Source organism: Lactuca virosa, chromosome 8, assembly GCF_052849685.1.
Source record: "Lactuca virosa cultivar CGN04683 chromosome 8, Lactuca_virosa_CGN04683_v6, whole genome shotgun sequence".
NCBI lineage: Eukaryota > Viridiplantae > Streptophyta > Magnoliopsida > Asterales > Asteraceae > Lactuca > Lactuca virosa.
This window is the reverse complement of record NC_136433.1, coordinates 331,011,647-331,029,805: the sequence shown is the minus strand read 5'-3', so window position 1 is coordinate 331,029,805 and position 18,159 is coordinate 331,011,647. Positions and strand designations below refer to the sequence as shown.

General features: G+C 36.2%; 1 protein-coding gene across 1 annotated transcript; it reads right to left on the bottom strand.

Annotated features, from left to right (window-relative positions):
• Positions 1–13,687: 13,687 nt before the first annotated feature.
• Positions 13,688–14,161, bottom strand: LOC145131795 (uncharacterized). Its single transcript, XM_079066447.1, has one exon. The coding sequence runs from the start codon at positions 14,159–14,161 to the stop codon at positions 13,688–13,690; it is 474 nt and encodes a 157-aa protein (XP_078922573.1).
• Between the last annotated feature and the right edge of the window lie 3,998 nt (positions 14,162–18,159).

Sequence of the window (18,159 nt, the reverse complement as noted above, 5' to 3'; positions counted from 1 at the left end):
ATAAAATAGTTTGTTGGATCCTAGCCTTAATATATCATATTGGGTGTTATATTAAGGACTTAAATCAACTTTACGTGAATTTCTCCCATTGTTGATGTCTGGTTTAGACAACAATGATCTTCCCAAACCAAGCTTTCCTAATAAATATGACTTCCCGAGTTTGGCTCATGGAAGTCATACTTCTCTTCCTCCACCTCCTCTAATCATTCTTCCTAACCCACAAGTTCAAGGTCACTCAAGCCCTAATGGCAAGCAAGGTCTATGTGTGATCACATCTTAGAGATGAAGTCACATATTGACAAGCCGGGAGAGTTGGGTGTCAAAGTCTTGAGAAAGTTGGATGTTCAATCACTTTCTAAGTCACATAGTGAGTTCCTTTGGGACTACTATGAAACAGACTATTACATGAACCTTAATGATCATATCTATTTGCTTGGTGCTGCTGAATCAGCAATGATTTGGAACGATAGTAAAGCAAATTTGATTAGAATATCAACTTCCCAAAAACTTTATGGACAGTGACAATGGTGACACTGGAAATCCAGAAAAAGCATTCTCTTCCCAATGGAAAGGGATTGGCCATAGTCAACCTGGTTGACCAAATGGTAAAGAGAAAGGCTAAGTCTGAGATAGTCCCATTACCAAAGGGTCCATATGTTTATTTTGCCAAAGGAAGGGGCGTTGATTGCAAAGCTGCCAAATTTACCTAAGGATGTTAAAGTCAATAAGTTTGACTCTACATCAGGTAGAGCCCATTATCTAACTCTGTTAAGTTCTATTCTAAGATCCTCATTACATGATGTGACTGGGTCACATGTTGATGTTTTAAGAATCAAAGAATAGAGAGAAATCTTAAAGGAAGTATATGTTGATTCTGATCGCGAAGGTGGATTTCGATCGCATCAGAATTTTGAGCAGTTGCTTAGGAAGTTATGATATTGCTAAGGAATAGATAACAACAATTTTCCATGTGGATTGTAAGGATAAGTTTTTCCGCAAAGTTTTAAAATAAAAGAAAATTGTTTAATTTTATTTATTTGAAGTATCCTTACAATGGCATTTGTGGAAAATTGTTGCTTATATGATTCCACTGACAGCAATATTGGAAAATGGATTTGATTCTTTCATTTGTGGTAGTGTCTAAATTTACCAAATCAGGAAAGTTCCTCATCGCCCAAGTTTCAATTGGACCGAAACTTGGAATCATGCAAGTTGAATAGTATGATGAATGAGAACTTTCAAGCATTGGAAAATCAAGACTAATTACATGTTCACATGGATGTGTGAGTCAAGTGAAGGACTAAAGGGACCGAGTACACATTCTTGTGCACTGGTCATGTCCACCACAAAGCTCGTTAAGACTATTTGATTTACTAAAGTTTAGTAAATATGGTTATACTTACAAGTTTAAGTATAATTCTGAAACATTGGAAAAGTCTCAATGTATGGCAGAACGAATGGGAAGAATCAAATTAGGCAGAAAGATAAAAGTTTCTCAAATCTGAAAAGATGGGAGAGTACTTTAGTATCATGTTTGTGATCATCTTAATGATTTAGAAATCATATCACAATTAGTCCTCTAAAGGTCATCTTAGTGCATTCTTATGACTAAGAAGATGAGCCATGAATTGTTGAAATGGTTAGATCAGGAAGATGAGTCATACTTCGTTCCAAAACAATTCTTAGAGTCATACTCCAAGATTGTAACTTGAGTGACATATCTTAAAGAAATGTTTAAAACACTTGTCAAATGTAAGAGTAAAAGTGTCCTACTCTTGTACATTTGAAATTGGTAAGTTGTGATGTTTTGGATAAAACAAAGACCAACTAAGGCCAATTGTGTGAAGTGTTTGTCTTGATAAAGAATCCGCACTATCTCTTGAATATTTGGCAAGATAGTCTTATATGTCAAGAGGATAGTGGGAGTCTTAAAGATCCTAAAAAGAATTTCAAGAACTAATCAAGAATAAAACCTGAGGTTCTTCACTAGCACACGACTTGAGGTTTATAACCTATCGTGTTGACATATTCTGTGCCCATTCCAGTTAAAGTTGGCTTTGCATAGGAGTTCTGAAAGTTCTCAATTGGTTGCATAACAACTTGGAAGCAATGGCAGGCCCTGTACTGCCAGGTGGCAAGAAGTTAAGATTGCATAAGTTCAGTCCATATGAGTTTGGATTTGTCATTATCCTTGTCTTGTGACTATGGTTTTGACAATTCACATGGATAAGAACACATACACCATAAAATCTAAGGGTCATAAGGTTTCTCTCCGATTCATGAAAATGATGGTGAGGAAACACTTCCACCAAGTAGATTTGAAGCAGATAGAAAAAGGTCTAAACAATTGAGACTATGATTACAGCATCCCTTTTCATAGTTCTGAAATTGTTTAGACACACATGCATGCTATCTAAGGAAAGGTGTATGATTTTGATAAAGTTTTATCAAAGCATCTCATATCAGAAATCTGAACTTTGGTAAGAAAGTCAATAAAGTATTGATTTCTAGAAGTCCAGCTGATTTCTGAGTACATGTCAAAGCTAGTGGGAGCATAAGTGTTATGCTAATAATCATCATGTTAGTGGGAGCATGATAATTATTGTTAGTGTTGCAAGTTAGCAATGTTAATTATAGAAAACAAAAGTTTCAATTTGTGAGGCTGCAGGGATGGAAAAAGTTGTTTTGCTATAATTAAGGGAGAGGATATACTTCATTTCAGTTCTAAAGACTTAGATTGAGACCTTAATCATCTTTAGTCAAGAATATATATATGAATTTCAGGTTGGATTGGTTCAACTTAAGGAAATTCTATATATTGCGTTTTCAAAATTCGATTATGATTACGGCATCCCTCTTCATAGTCAAATTTTGAAAACATGGCAAATAAAAATATTGTAGCAAAAGACTGGTCTAGAATCATGTCTTTATGTGAGACATCATGAATCGTGTACCATTTGCTTTGGGTACAGGATCGATTGCATGTGCTATAATATTTATCATTTCTAAATTTTTCCAAATGCCCAGAGGCATTAAGAAGGGAAAAGGTCTAGAATTGGATATGACTAAAATGATTAAGCAATTGTCGAGGACAATCTGAGGTTTACCAAAGATTGGTTGCTCAGGGACAGTTGGAAGTATAGTGCTAATTTTGGAAGGACCATATTGACATATTCTGAAAAGAGGCATCTCTTATTCAGAAGTGATAGTCAAAATGAGAATATGGAGTTGTCTCCATAGGTGGAAGTTATCTGTGTAAGATTAGAAAACTTAATGCAAGAAGCATGTCCAAAGCAATGTACTTTGAATATGAGACTTAGTTTCCATGGAGTTGATCTCCATTGGAATACCTTATAATGACTGTTGACAAGTCTTTGTTACTTTGTACATATTCATTACAGGAGGGTCAGTGCATATAAGTTTAAAATCTAAACAAATTTCGATAAATGATAGGAATTTGAAATTCTCACATTTTTCGATAAGGATTTGGGAGTGTGAAATTAGAATCATTGAATTTATGTTCAATTGGTTTATTTCACAAAGTAAGGATCATAGACAAACATATAGTGCATACTTGGTGTATGGCAAAGCTATTGTTTAAGAAAAACATAGTGTACATGCTTGGAGCGTGCGACAACTAGTGTTTTTAATTCAAGTATAAAGTTGATAAAACCGAAACAATGAATAATGAGTAATCAGTATGGTGATAAATAAAAGTGTTTATTTATATTCATAGGTTTTGATACCATATTTGATTCATTTATTCTTGTGTTTCACTTTGCATGTTTTGACTTCCAGAATAACTAAGTCGCTCTTCCTGAATGATTAAGTTATTCAAACCATCCACAGTCGGTCATATGTTGGAAGTAGATATGAATCAAGACTGTCATGGGTTGGTTTGTAGAGGTCCAAGTTGGTGGACAAAGTGGTGCTACAACACTCATGAGTGCTCATAAGTTCTGAGTATTGGATTCAACCCGCGCTCATTTGAATCACTTCATGGATTTTATCACGAATGATCATGAGACGATAATATCTTATATTCTTCAAACCTAAAGATATGAGTTGTTACTATGAGTTGGTTATACATTGATTGCACGGAAAAGCATTTGGTAACTCGATGTTATAAAACGTGCCTTTGTGTATGATTCAACAAGTAGTAGAACAAACCATATGAGTCGAAGTTTATCCATTCCTTTTACCTTCAGGATAAAAGCGATATCTGTGGGCCCCTCGATGATTTAGCGTTGACACATGTGAGTGCTTGGCCAAGCCAGGACTGATTTGATTTGTTCAATTAGTCAGTCATCATAAATCCAAAATCGGGAAACAACAAATGGACAGAGAGAATGATTATAATCCATGTCTCAGTCCATATGATATCTAGAATGGAGGAATATATGATCCCTTATCTAATGGACAAGTCATTGACAAGGTCAGAGTTCGACAGCGGCTTTAAGAGCTACGATTGCCAGTTAGGTTTTGAAGTCATACTCAATAATAGTTTTAGACTTATCCAAGTGGGAGACTGTTGGATTAATGTCTAAGTCCATAACTATATTTGGTATGTACTTGACCCGACCCGGTATGGTCCATTTGGGTTGCACTTCACCGGCACAATTTATATGGATAGTCTTTTGAAAATAGTATATTTATGATTTATATTAATATATTATAAGTTCTAATATATTAATATGGAATCATATTATTTAATTAGTATTTATCAAGAATTAATTTAGAATTAATTAAGTGATCAAAAAGAACTAATTAAATATGGACTCTTATATATATGGAATGGGCCAAGTTCATTTAGGTTGGGCTAAGCTTTCATGGATGGTCCATGGAGCTTTTAACCTATGGATCCTATGTAAATGAAAGGTCATGGGTATTAGGGTTTACATGGATGTAACCCTAATCCTCCATAATATATAAAGGGGTCCTTGGCTCACAAAATTGGCACAAGTGTGTGAAAATAAGAGTGGGCCGATTATAGTGTGCATACATATTCTCTCAAGTTCTTCCAAGGTGTTTTGGTGATTTGTGATTCCATTTGAGGCTTCCACATTATTGGGGTTAAGCTCTTAAAGGTTGAAGACATCAAGCTACATCAAAAGGTATGTCATCTAACTAGAACTTTGTAGTATAGGTGCTTCATAATATGCTAGTTAGGATGAAACCTTGGAATAGTTAATATTTGCATGTATAATAGAGAAAACATAGATCCAAGGTTTATAGGGTTGCATGTACACCATAGGAGTGTTAGAATGCTCAAAACCCAACAGATGTGACATCTCGAAATTTCTATCTTGTACAACCATTCACTTCAATCTAAGTCAGACTTATTTCTGCTAACTTTTAGCACTGTTTAGAGCCTGTTTGAGTGTTCTAAAGCCTAGTACCTTTAAGAGATAAATATAGGAAGTATACTCTAGAGTTCAATGTGCAACATTTAAGTCTCAAAACTCTCAGAGTTTGGAGTTTACGGCCATAAAATGGAGTTTACGGCCGTCAACTCTAAGGTGTAAATATGACACTTAGTCATTTTTAGTCATTTTTACCATTTTCAAGCCTAGAAGTCATTCTCTCTCAAGTATCATCCGATTTTTCACTAAGATCTTCAACTTTGTAAGTGTTTCTTTCCTTGATTAGTTGATATACTACAATATCTAGTGATTGTACATGATTTCATCCATGAAATCTCTTCATTTTGATAGATCTTCAAGTGTTCTTCATTTCACCAAGAACACCAAGAACACACACTAGTGTTCTTGGACCTTAAATACCCTTACAAGCTTCTATATTGTAAGTGCTCTTGTCTTAGCTTGTTATATGCTTGAATCACTTAGTTTACACCTAGAAAACATCAAGAAAGCAAGATCAAAAGGTGTTTACGGCCAATGCAATCTCCTTGGGCCGTAAACCCTAATTAAGGGGGCAAAATGAGCCCTAATCCCTTCCAAAGCCTTGGAACCAAGTTTAGAATACTTCCAAGAAGAGCATAGGACCTTAACATCAAAGAAAATGAAGAACATATGGTGTTTACGGCCAAGGCAATCGCCTTGGGCCGTAAACACTAAAAAGTAGTGCATATGTGCTCCCATTCCTTCCTAAGGCTTAGACTTGAACATTAGACCACTTCCAAATGACTTGTAAGACCTTATATCACAACTTGGTACAAATTACCATGAGTTTACGTCCGTAAACTCATGGTGGTTTACCCCTTGGCCATAAACTCATGTGATGCCTCCATGTTGGCCATAAACTCTAATGAGAGGCCATACTCCCCTTAGATGCAACCCTTTGGTACTTCTAGCACTTGAATTATAGTGTTTTCCATGTCCTTGGGTGGCTTTACTTGCTTAATTAGTTGTTAATTGACTAATTAGATACATATATGTGTCATTATATGTTAAATAGGACCCGTGTGTGTGCTCAAGTCTTCACTTGACACTTAGGATCATATACCATCCGTTCATCCAAACCACTCACTACAGGTGAGTTCATACCCCTTAATCAACCTTTTAAATGATTTTAAACGCTTTTATAGGGGGGGGGGGAATACAAGTTGAACTATTATAGTTATTATATCAATCACATGTGATTAATAACTACCAAACAAGTGGATTTCTTACTTTTCAAACTGTGTTATCAAACAAACTACTTCAAATCGTTTTACAAGCTCTTTTACATGTTAAATACTTTTATTAAAGTCTTTTAAACTTATATTTTGTCAAATGTGTATCTATATAGATATAGTTATATAAGTAGGATTGAAAGGACTTAGGACTGATAGCTCACCTTACTTCATGTTCCTTGTTTGGTTGTGGACTGAGGGTATCGGTTGTTTGTCCGAAGGTCGTTTGAATCTTAGTTATATATTATGTATATGTATATAGATATAAAAGTTCCTTCATTCAGTTCAATACCTTTGGGTAGCAAGGGTATACAATCATGTTCATTCATACACACAACATTACTAATAAACTATAATAGGTATAGTTTAGGAAGTTACAAATACTATTACAAGAACAATGAAACATACAAAGAGTCAGTTCATACAAGAGTCAATACATACTATTATGAGAAACAGAGAGAACATACATACATACTAGACAGAGAGAACATACAATACAGCTAGTACATACATTACATATACAAGTATACAATAACATAAATGTGAACCATCGTTCGGGGCATGGCATCACCTGTCATGGCTCGATTTGTAGCCAGAATCTCCTAGAGGGAGAGCGTGAATTTCTGTATAGATCTATACTGGATTGACTATCCTACACCTTTCTATTAGCTACAGTGGGACTTGCAAGTCTACGGGTGCCAAATGTCATTTCTTACGACGTCTTTCATCGTCTTGTTATTAGTCGATAGTATGGTGCAACCATTTCACATTTAACCTTAATTAACGGTCGGATTAAGGTAGAAAGTACAACAGTAGTTACTATAATACAACACTACAGTACTTTATTATTTCCCCATTGCATTCACATTGTGATCTTTTCACATAAAAAGTAATGTAAAAACTATATTTTTGGTTAATGATAGTCACACTTGGGAAAATATACACTCTTACAAGAAACAAACATACATTTCATTTGATGCCTTGGTAGAAGGCTACGTTTAGTAGAAAATATAGGATTTTCTAGGAGATACAAACATTTACAAACATTTACAAACTTATACATCAAGTACTTACAAACACTTTCATACAAACAATGACACTAAAATGCTTATGAACTCACCAGCTTTAAAGCTGATAAACTCTTTCAAAATAACTTGTATTCTCAGGTCATCAGTAGACAGGTACCGATGCCAGGTTTTGAGAAGATGGAGCTCGTTCAAGACTCATCTCTTATTTTTGATTTACATTTTTGGTGTCTTATAAACTTCACAGAACACACTTGTATGAAATTATATTATTAATGGAATGGATGATGTTGTTGCTTGTTTACTACTATACGTTGTTGTGATACTGTACATGACGTCCTCCACCCCCGAACGTTTCCGCCGTTCCGGTTTGGGGTGTGACATTATATGATTCCATTGATAGCAATATTGGAAAATGGATTTGATTCTTTCGTTTGTGGTAGTGTCATAATTTACCAAATAAGGAAAGATTCTCATCACCCAAGTTTCAGTTGGATAGAAACTTGGAATCATGCAACTTGTATTGTATGATGAATGAGAATTTTCATCTTTGGGAAATTAAGACTAATTCCTTATTCACATGTATATGTGAGTCAAGTGAAGGACTAGGAGATCGGGTACACTTGGTTGTGTGTTGATCAGGTCCACCATAAAGAACGATAAGGCTATTCTTCATGATTTACTAAAGTTTAGTAAATATGGTTGTGCTTACAAGTTTAAGCATAATTCTGAAACATTGGAAAAGTTTCAATGTATGGCAGGACGAATGAGAAAAATCAAATTAGGCAGAAAGATAAAAGTTTCTCCAATCTAAAAAGATGGGAGAGTACTTCAGTATCATGTTTTATGATCATCTTAATGATTATGAAATACCATATCACAATTGATCTTCCAAGGACATCTTAGTGCATTTGTTTGATTAAGAAGAGGAATCGTGAATTGTTGAAATGGTTAAATCAAAAGATGAATCATACTTCGTTCCAAAATTGAGTCTTAGAGTAACAATCCAAGATCGAGCGTTGAGTGACATAATGTTAAGAAGGTTTAAAACACTTATCAAATGTAGAGTAAAATGTTTTCTACTCTTGTACATTTGAAATTGGTGAGTTGTGATGTTTTGGATAAAACAAAGACCAACTAAGGCCAGTTGTGTGAAGTGTTTGTCTTGATAAGAATCCGCACTAACTCTTGAATATTTGCTTTGTCAAGGAATGGTTCTTGACAAGAGAATCTTATATGTCAAGAGGTCAGTGGGAGTCTTAAAGATCTTGAAAAGTTTCAAGAACTAATCAAGGGTATTGTTTATCACTAGCACGCGACTTGAGTTTTATAACCTATCGTGTTGACATATTCTTGTTTTTGTGCCCTTCCAGTTAAAGTTGGCTATGCATGTGAGTTCTATGAGTTCTCAGTTGTTTTCATAACTACTTGGAAGCAATGGTAGGCCCTTGTGCTTCCAGGTGGCAAGAAGTTAAGATTGAACGAGTTCAGTCCATATGAGTTTGAATTTATCACTAACCTCCTCTTGTAGTTATGTTTTTGACAAATTCATATGGATAGGAATACATACACTATAAAATCTAAGTGTCATAAGGTTTCTCTTCGATTCATGAAAATGATGGTGAGGAAACGCTTTCACTAAGAAGATTTTAAGGAGATAGAAATTGTGATATTTGCATTCTCAAATTCAATGATGATTACGACATCCCTTTTCATAATTCGAATTGTGAGCAATGGCAAAGGTCTAAACATTTGAGACTATGATTACGACATCCCTTTTCATAGTTCTAAAATTGTTTAGACACACATGTGAGCTATCTAAGGAAAGGTGTATGATTTTGGGAAGCTTAGATAAAGTCTTATCGAATCATCTCGTATCAGAAACCTGAACTTTGGTAATGAAAGTCAATAAAGTATTGATTTCTAGAAGTCCAGATGATTTCTGGATACATGTCAAAGCTAGTGGGAGCATAAGTGTTATAATGATAAGAATATAATTATCATGTTAGTGGGAGCATGATTATTAGGTTAAGTGTTGCAAGTTAGCAATGTTACTTATAGAAAACAAAAGTTTCAATTTGCAAAGTTGCAGGGTTTGAAAAGTTGTTTTGCTATAATTAAGGGAGAGGAAATTATACTTCATTCCAATTCTAAAAGCTTAAATTGAGATTTTAATCAAATTTAGTCAAGTATATATATGAATGTTATGTTGGAATGGTTCAACATAAGGAAATTCTATATATGGAAATATTAATTGCGTTCTCAATATTCGATTATGATTACGGCATCCCTCTTCATAGTCTAAATTTTGAGAACATGGCTAATAGAAAAAATTATAGCAAAAGACTGGTCTAGGATCATGTCTTTATGTGAGACATTATGAATCGTATCCCATATGCTTCGTGTATAGGATCGATTGCATATGCTATAATATTTCTATGTGTTCTGAATTTTCCAAATGCCTAGGGCATTAAGAGGGAAAAAGGACCAGAACTGTATATGACTCAAATGATTAAGCAATTATCGAGGACAATCTAAGGCTTACCAAAGATTGGTTACTCATGGACAGTTGGAAGTATAGTGTTAATTTTGGAAGGACCATATTGACATATTCTGAAAAGAGGCAACTCTTGTTCAGAAGTGATAGTCAAAATGGGAATATGGAAATGTTTCCATAAGTGGAAGTTATTCTTTAAATCTGTGTAAGATTGGAAAACTTAATGCAAGAAGGATGTTCAAAGGAATGTACTTTGAATGTGAGACTTCATTTCCATGGAATTACTCTCCATTGGAATACTTTGTAATGTCTGTTGCCAAGTCTTTGTGACTTTTGTGCATAGTCATTACAAGAGGATCATTGCATATAAGTTTAGAATCTAACAAATTGGCAAAGAATATTGTATTCTTACATTTGTCATAAGGATTTGGAATTGTGAAATGAGCATCATTGAAATGTTTTCAATTGATCTATTCCACAAAGAAAGGACCATAGGTAAACATAGTGTGCATGCTTGTAGCATGGGACAACTATTGTTTTAGTTCAAGTATTAAGTAGATTATTTGAAACATTATACAATGAATAATGAGTAATCAATATGGCTCAAAAGTTTTGGGGCCATATAGGATTAGTATTATTCTTGTGTTTCACTTTGCATGTTTTGACTTCCCGAATAACTAGGTTATTCAAACCGTCCACAGTTGATCATACTTTGGAAGTAGGTATTGAGGCAAGACTGTCATGAATGGGTCTGTAGTATGTCTAGATGTTTTAGACATAGCTGCAGTATTCATGAGCACTCCTGGAATAAGATTCGAGTATTGGATTAAACCCACGCTCATTTGAATCACTTCATGGATTTTATCACGAGTTATCATGAGACGATAATATCTTATATTCATCAAACGGAGACGTGTGAGTTGTAGTTGTGAGTCGGTTGCACATTGACATATGTAAACGCACCAGTAACTTGGATGTTATAAAACATATCGTTGTGTGTAATTTGATGAGTGAGTACAAGCGAGCATTTGGGTCGAAGTTTATCCGTTCCTTTTATCCCATGTGGATAAAAGCGATATATGTGGGCCCCTTGATTATTTAGTGTTGACAACCCTAAATGCTCGGTCGGGCCTAGACTGATTTGATTTGTTCAATATGTCAGTCGTCATAAATCAGAAATCGGGAAACAACAGATGGACAGAGAGAATAATTATAATCCATGTCTCAGTCCATAAGATATCTAGAATGGAGTAATATATGATCCCTTATCTAATGGACACATCATTTACTAGGTCAGAGTTCGATAGCGACTTTTAAGAGCTACGATTGCTAGTCGGGATTTTGGAGTCATATTTGCAATAATATTTTTAGACTTATCCAAGTGGGAGACTGTTGGATTAGATGTCTAAGCCCATAACTATTATTGGTATGTACTCGAACCGAGAGTAACATGCTCCATTTGGGTTACATAACATTAAGACAATTTGTTAGGATGGACTTTTGAGAAGAGGTTATATATGATTTGTTAATATATTATAAGTTCTAATATATTAATATGAAATCATATGATTTAATTAGTATTTATCAAGAATTAGTTTGGTATTAATTTAGTGATCAAAATAGACTAATTAAATCTATGGGGACTAATTATGGTAATTGGTTATATTTATATGTGTTGGGCTTATGATTCATATTGGACTAAGTTTATGTATGGATACATAAAGAGTTAGGCCACATGAACCATGGATCATAAAACCCATGGGTATGGATTTGGGTTATACCCATGACTCTTGGAATCCTACATATAAATATAAGCTCCATAACCTAAAAACGCCACTTCTAGTTCTTGGAGTTCACGGAGGTGTTTTTGGTGCATGGAAATTCTCTCTCAAGAGTCACCTTTGTCCTAGGTGAGTTGTGGTTCCATTTGAGGTGCAACACTTGGGGCACTAAGTTCTTAAAGGCCAAAGTCTTCCTAGCAACATCAACAACATCAAGAGGTATGTCTAAAACTTGTCTTAATATACATATGTTATTTGTATGCTAGTTGTAGGCTTAAAGCTTTGTAAACTATATACATGTATAATTAGAGAAAACATAGATCCAAAGCTTTTAGGGTTGTATGTGCACCATAGGATTTTGTAGTATACAAAACCCAACAAAAAGTCCCCTAAGGAATCAGATCTGAGTGTTGAGCTTGAAGTCTTAAACAATTTAGGAGTTAATGGAATAAGTTGGCACCTGAGGCGTACGCTGAGCGTACGAGCTAAGTACGCCCAGCGTACTCAGCAGGCGGGCTTTGGTTTTGGGCTTCTCGGTGTTGGGCCCATGTTTGGACCTTAGGAGATTAGGGTCTTGTTGGGCCATCAGATTTTTTTTGGGTTGATGCTAGTATATTGGGTTCTTTTGGATGAAGGCCCACGATGGGACTTGGGCCCAATTTGGAAGATTTGGCTATAATTGGGCTTTGAGTGACCATTTTGGAATCTGGGCCTTTTGAGTAGTTGGTTTGGGTCTAGCCTTGGGACAAGTTACGTAAAGGGTAAATGGTCTTTTACCCTAGTTTAGACTCTTGGTTATGGGTCAGAATCTAATTATTAATTGGATGTTATTATATGATGATAGCACAGGGATTTTCGAACCAGTAGCCAGAGATTTATCTGTGCGATTCAGTAGTCTGAGGTGAGTTTCCTCACCGTGTTTAGCGGGTCGAAGACACCAATGCCGGCCCATGGTTTATTATGTTAGGATGCTAGATGTCTGCGTGACTCTTGCATGTGTTATGTGTTGGTATGTATACCGAGTGGGGCTCGTTGTCGGGTGAGGCCCGATGACTGTATTGTATTCTATTGTCTTTGTGATTATCGCATATGTTAGTATGATTATATGTTTATATGTTTATATGTGTATCGGGCGGGGCCTGATGATTGACATATCTGTAAATCGAGTGGGGCTCGATGTCGGGCGGGGCCCGAGGCAGGGTCGGACTCAATATTGGGCGAGGCCCGATGAAGGGCGGGGGCCCAGTATGTCTTTATTATGTATGTTATGTGGTAGTTTGGGGAACTCACTAACCTTTGTGCTTACGGTTTTCAGTTTCTGTTTCAGCTGCTTCTGATTCAAAAGGGAAGAGCTCGGGATGATTGCAGAGCACACACACCACCTTATTCCACATTTTGTGATTTACTCTGATATTTTATGATGTATTAATACACTTGATTCCTCTTGGTTTTATGACAATGCTTTGGATTACCGTTTTATTAATTTAATAATGAAAATTTTTGGGTCTTACTTTTGGAACGTTACGCGTTTATAATAAACACTAAAGCAACAAAATTAATACCATACACATACATAACTGAATTAAAAGCAAATGAAACCATGTAAGCAACAACTTAAAACAAATTTATACCACATCCATATATACCTGAACTTAAGCAAATTAATGACATGACACCATCGCATTTGACATAATTTTAGGCAGCTTTTGTGGACATACTGCGTGCTTCCATCTATGGGGTTGATTCAGTTTCAGTCAATAAGGTCATCCAACCCTAGCGCAAATAGTACTGCAATGCCATCATCCTTATCCATATTCAATTTCGAGAATTGATGTGCAAATATGATTTCCCCTTTTTTTTCACCGGATGGTATGGACAACCAGTAACGATGTTTACCAGTGGAATCTTCTGCAGCGAGAAGATCTGCAAAACGCACTTCAACTTCTCCTCTATGCCGGTCAAAGATGGTCCATTCGTGCTTGATCTGGATGAAGAGACTGTACTCTATCTTCACAGGGACAATGTGGAATTTAACGGAATAGTTCCATTCTAGATAACAACCGGCCTTTTCTGCGACATGTATTGTTATTTTTTGGGATTCCATGCCATAGCCGGCAATCCAAACTACAACATAGGGATTCATGGTTCCAAATTGTTTGACATCTTTGCGTAATGGATGACAAGGGTTAACTCGACAGACTCCATTAACACTACTAGCTACCATAAGACGATAGTAACACGAAAGTATGTTATATACACCCGATTGTGGGTTGGGTTCGGGGGTCCTTGGAGTAGGGCAACGGTTCACATGAGGATTGGCAGGTCAAATATATCGGCCAAGTTATAGAAAGTCAAGACCCATGCAACGACATCACCAATAGTACGTACTCAGTTAGTTTATAAACATAAGTTTAATTTACGTCCAGAACCATGATCGATGCTTTGTTGTTGCTGTTGTGCAATATATAGTCGCCTCTCGACAATATGGTAGGCTTCTTGGGTTGTTTATATATATGGTGAATTTTACTAAATTAAAATAATATATTGACAAATGACTATTTATACCCTTTCTCCAATTTTTTTCCTCTGTTGTTTTCACTATCGTTTTTCTTTTTTTACAATGAGACCCGTCTTAATATTTATTTTTTCTTTGGTAATTCTTCTCATAGCTAACTTTTTTCTAAAGATTTTATAAATTCACAGTTTATACCCCTTCTCTAATTGTTTTATTCCTTTGTTGTTTTCGCCAAACATTTTTTTTGTCAATGAGTTCCCATCTTAATATTTGTTTTCTCTTTGGTAATTTCTTCACATAGTTAACTTTTTATAAAGATTTTATAAATGATAAAACTATTACACAATCAATGATTCAATAGACAAAATAGCATAACTTCGAACTAAAGTATCTCAAATCACAATAAAATATTGTCCAAGAAATAAATTCAAACTAATGCATATCAAAAATTCAAACTACACTTATATACAGGTGTACAGAGTGAACCAGTTTTTTTAAATCGGTACGAAAAAACTAAACCACTTTTGTTAAAAACATGTTTTGAGAAAACTGAACCGACGGTTAGGAATCAGATATTTTAAAAAAAAAAACCGATTTTTTTACCTGTTTTAAGCCAAAACCGGTTAAGTGAAAAACTTGGATACACGTTTAAATCAAGTGATTGAAAGCATCGAGATTTTAAACTTGAGACTTCCCATATAAGAAGTACAAACCTTGCATTCTCAACACTTATATAACTAATATTATCAAATACTTCATTGGTTATTTGGAAGACAAAGATAGAAGTTGAAGATTTTAGTGTTTGTGACGATTCCACAAACTAAAATTTTAAAGGGTATTGTGTATTAGAATTCATCATTTTTTTTTCTATTAAGTGGTTGACTGTGTAATAGTTTTATCTGATTATATGTTTATATCATCTTTAAAAAACTTGGTGGTGTAAATAATGGCAAAAAATATATAGTTTAAGATGATGGATTTATTGTAAAAAAAGATATTGGTGTAAACAATAAAGGAAGAGCAAAGGAAAAAAAGATGGGGTTATAAAATGTCAATACCTTAAAGGAAAAAGAAGATGAGGTTATAAAATGTCAATTCCTTATTTTTGGTATAATTTCTTTGTGAAGAAAGGGAGGACTAAACGGAATTAAAATCTCAAATATATCTAAAGTGTAACATCCTGTTTCGGATCGTCCGATATTAGGGTTTGTGGGCTGCAACCCGGGCATGAGGAAGTCTCGGGGTTGCGACGAGTTGCTAGAAGCGTATAGCATCTTGACACCTTTCCGAGGATGTGAGATTCATTGAGAAACGGAGTTATATCGAGGAAGCAATGGAAGTGTGAGGTTATGGCAGGATAAGTCCTTTAATTGGAGAAAGGTGGCAGCTGAGTACGCTGGGCGTACATATGTGTACGCTTAGCGTACTCATGTGCGTGATTTTCAAGCGGAGCCACCTAGTACGCTGGGCATACCAGAGGGTACACTGGGCGTACATGGCCCAGAATGCAACCCTAATTTGGGGTGAGTCCCCTATATAAGGGATATGATGGCCTCATTTCTGGTCACCATTCCCAGAGAAAAAAACCTAAGAGTGCCCTAACCTCTGTTCTAGAGCTTGTGTGTGACTTTTTGAGCCTTGAGAGAGTGTTTGTGTGGTTTTGAAGAGAAGATAAGGTCTTGAAGAAGGAGGAGTTAGAGTCCAAGCTTCTAGATCTGAGCAAATCTGAGTGGAAAGCTTCACATAAAGGTATAAAGCTCCAAGCTTTCTCACTATTTCGTTTTGTGCGTTTTCATGGAGTATTTTAGGGTTTTTTCCCTAAAGATGGAGACTTTATGTGATAATGAGCTCCAAAGACCTAGATCTACCCATTTTCAGTGGATTTTGTGGACTTGAGTGATAAAAATCCAATCTTGGACGTTAGGAGTAAGCCATGCATGAGATATGAGCTTCATGAGGAAAGATGATGGATGTTTTGAGTGTTAGTGACCCAATCAACCATGCAAAGGCTTAAAGTCACTGACTTTATGGAGTAAGAGCTATTAGGGAGTCCAGATTTGAGAAATGATCTAAGGTCTTAACGGGTTAAGACCAAGAGAATGGACTAAGCAAAGTTGGACGTACGCCTAGCGTAATTCCAGTACGCCCCGCGTACTGGGTTGGTGTCCCCGATCAGATTCGTGCATGCTAGTGTACGCTGATCGTACCAAGGGACGTACGCCCCGCGTGACCTATCTGTTAGCTTTTGGGCTGAATTTTATTATTGGGCCCTAAGGGTTGGGCCTGGACTTTTGGGCTTGTGTATTAGTGACTTTGAGCAGAGAAATATTATATTATGCTTTGGGCCATTGAGTTGGACTTGCCATTTAGATTGAGAGTTGGGCCTTGGGAGAGCCTATTTATTATTGGGCCTTGGTGGGCCCAATGGGTTTTAGGTCATTGATGGGATGGTTAGTGGACTACCTTTAGTTCTAATGAGTGGGAGTTTGGACTTAGTTCCTAATTGAGATAAGTGTGGGTTGGCACAGAGTTAGTGGTCGGTGCGTAGCAGCAACATTTATTGGGGTGGTTCATCATCTGAGGTGAGTCTTCTCACTATACTTTACCATGAGTGGTATCTTTGTGTGACTGAGATGTCTTATGTGTTTCTGTTGAGTACTGTGATATCCTGAATTATGTCTATGTGATTTATGTTGTGTATTACTCTGAGTTACTGAGTTAGGACCGGAGGGTCCGCCCGAGTTATGGGACCAGAGGGTCCCACTGAGACACATTGACCGGAGGGTCTTATTTGAGTATAGCCATGAGAGGCTAATGAGATATGTGTGGTATTTTGGGGAACTCACTAAGCTTTGTGCTTACCGTGTTATGTGATATTTGTTTCAGGTTTTCTTAGGATCGCGGGAAGGCGCCGGTTTGATTGTACACACCAGAGAAAGAGTTATGTTTTGAGGATCCTGGAATCTTAATTAAAATTTTATGGAGTCGTGATCTGTGAATTAAATAAATGAGAAATGTGTTATGAGAGTTATGTGATTTAAATGAAACTTTTGTTTGAAAATTTACGGTGTTACAAGTTGGTTTCAGAGCCTTGGTTTGAGGGATTCGGATGCACCTTCGGGTATATCTGGACTCAAACTGAGGAATTGAGAAAAAATTTCAAAAGAAATGATTTTTCTAAAATGAGCAAGAGTTCCTAAGAGAAAACGAGAAGGAGCAGTGTGTACAATCAGCCAGAGCCCAAACGGTGATTTCCCAAAATACCCTTACTTATTGTGTTATGAGTTATTATTGAGATATTAGTGATGCATGCTAGAAAACAGGCTAGGTATTTCATATCTTAGGGCTAGAGTTGCCTGATTTGTGATGCCTTAGCCTTGGAATTTTGCTATCTGTGATGTGCTTTGAGTATGTGCGGAGTAAGAGTATCCAACATGAATCTTTTAGAGAGAGAGAGAGAGCTTTGAGTAAAGGAGTAATCTAGGAGAGATGCCTAGATGAGCAGTGAAGGAGCCTACTGAGTGAGTAGTTAGATACCCGCGTGGGGTAGAGTTGCTTGAGTACGGTGATACCTTTTGAGTGTGAGTAGAGCAAGTGGAGTGGTAACCTAGAGTGGTTTTATAAGGAGTTCTTCAGCAGTTGATGGCAGAAAAGTGAGGGAACCTAGGAAGAGCCTAGGGAGTGGCCTTAGTCAGATGAGTACGCTG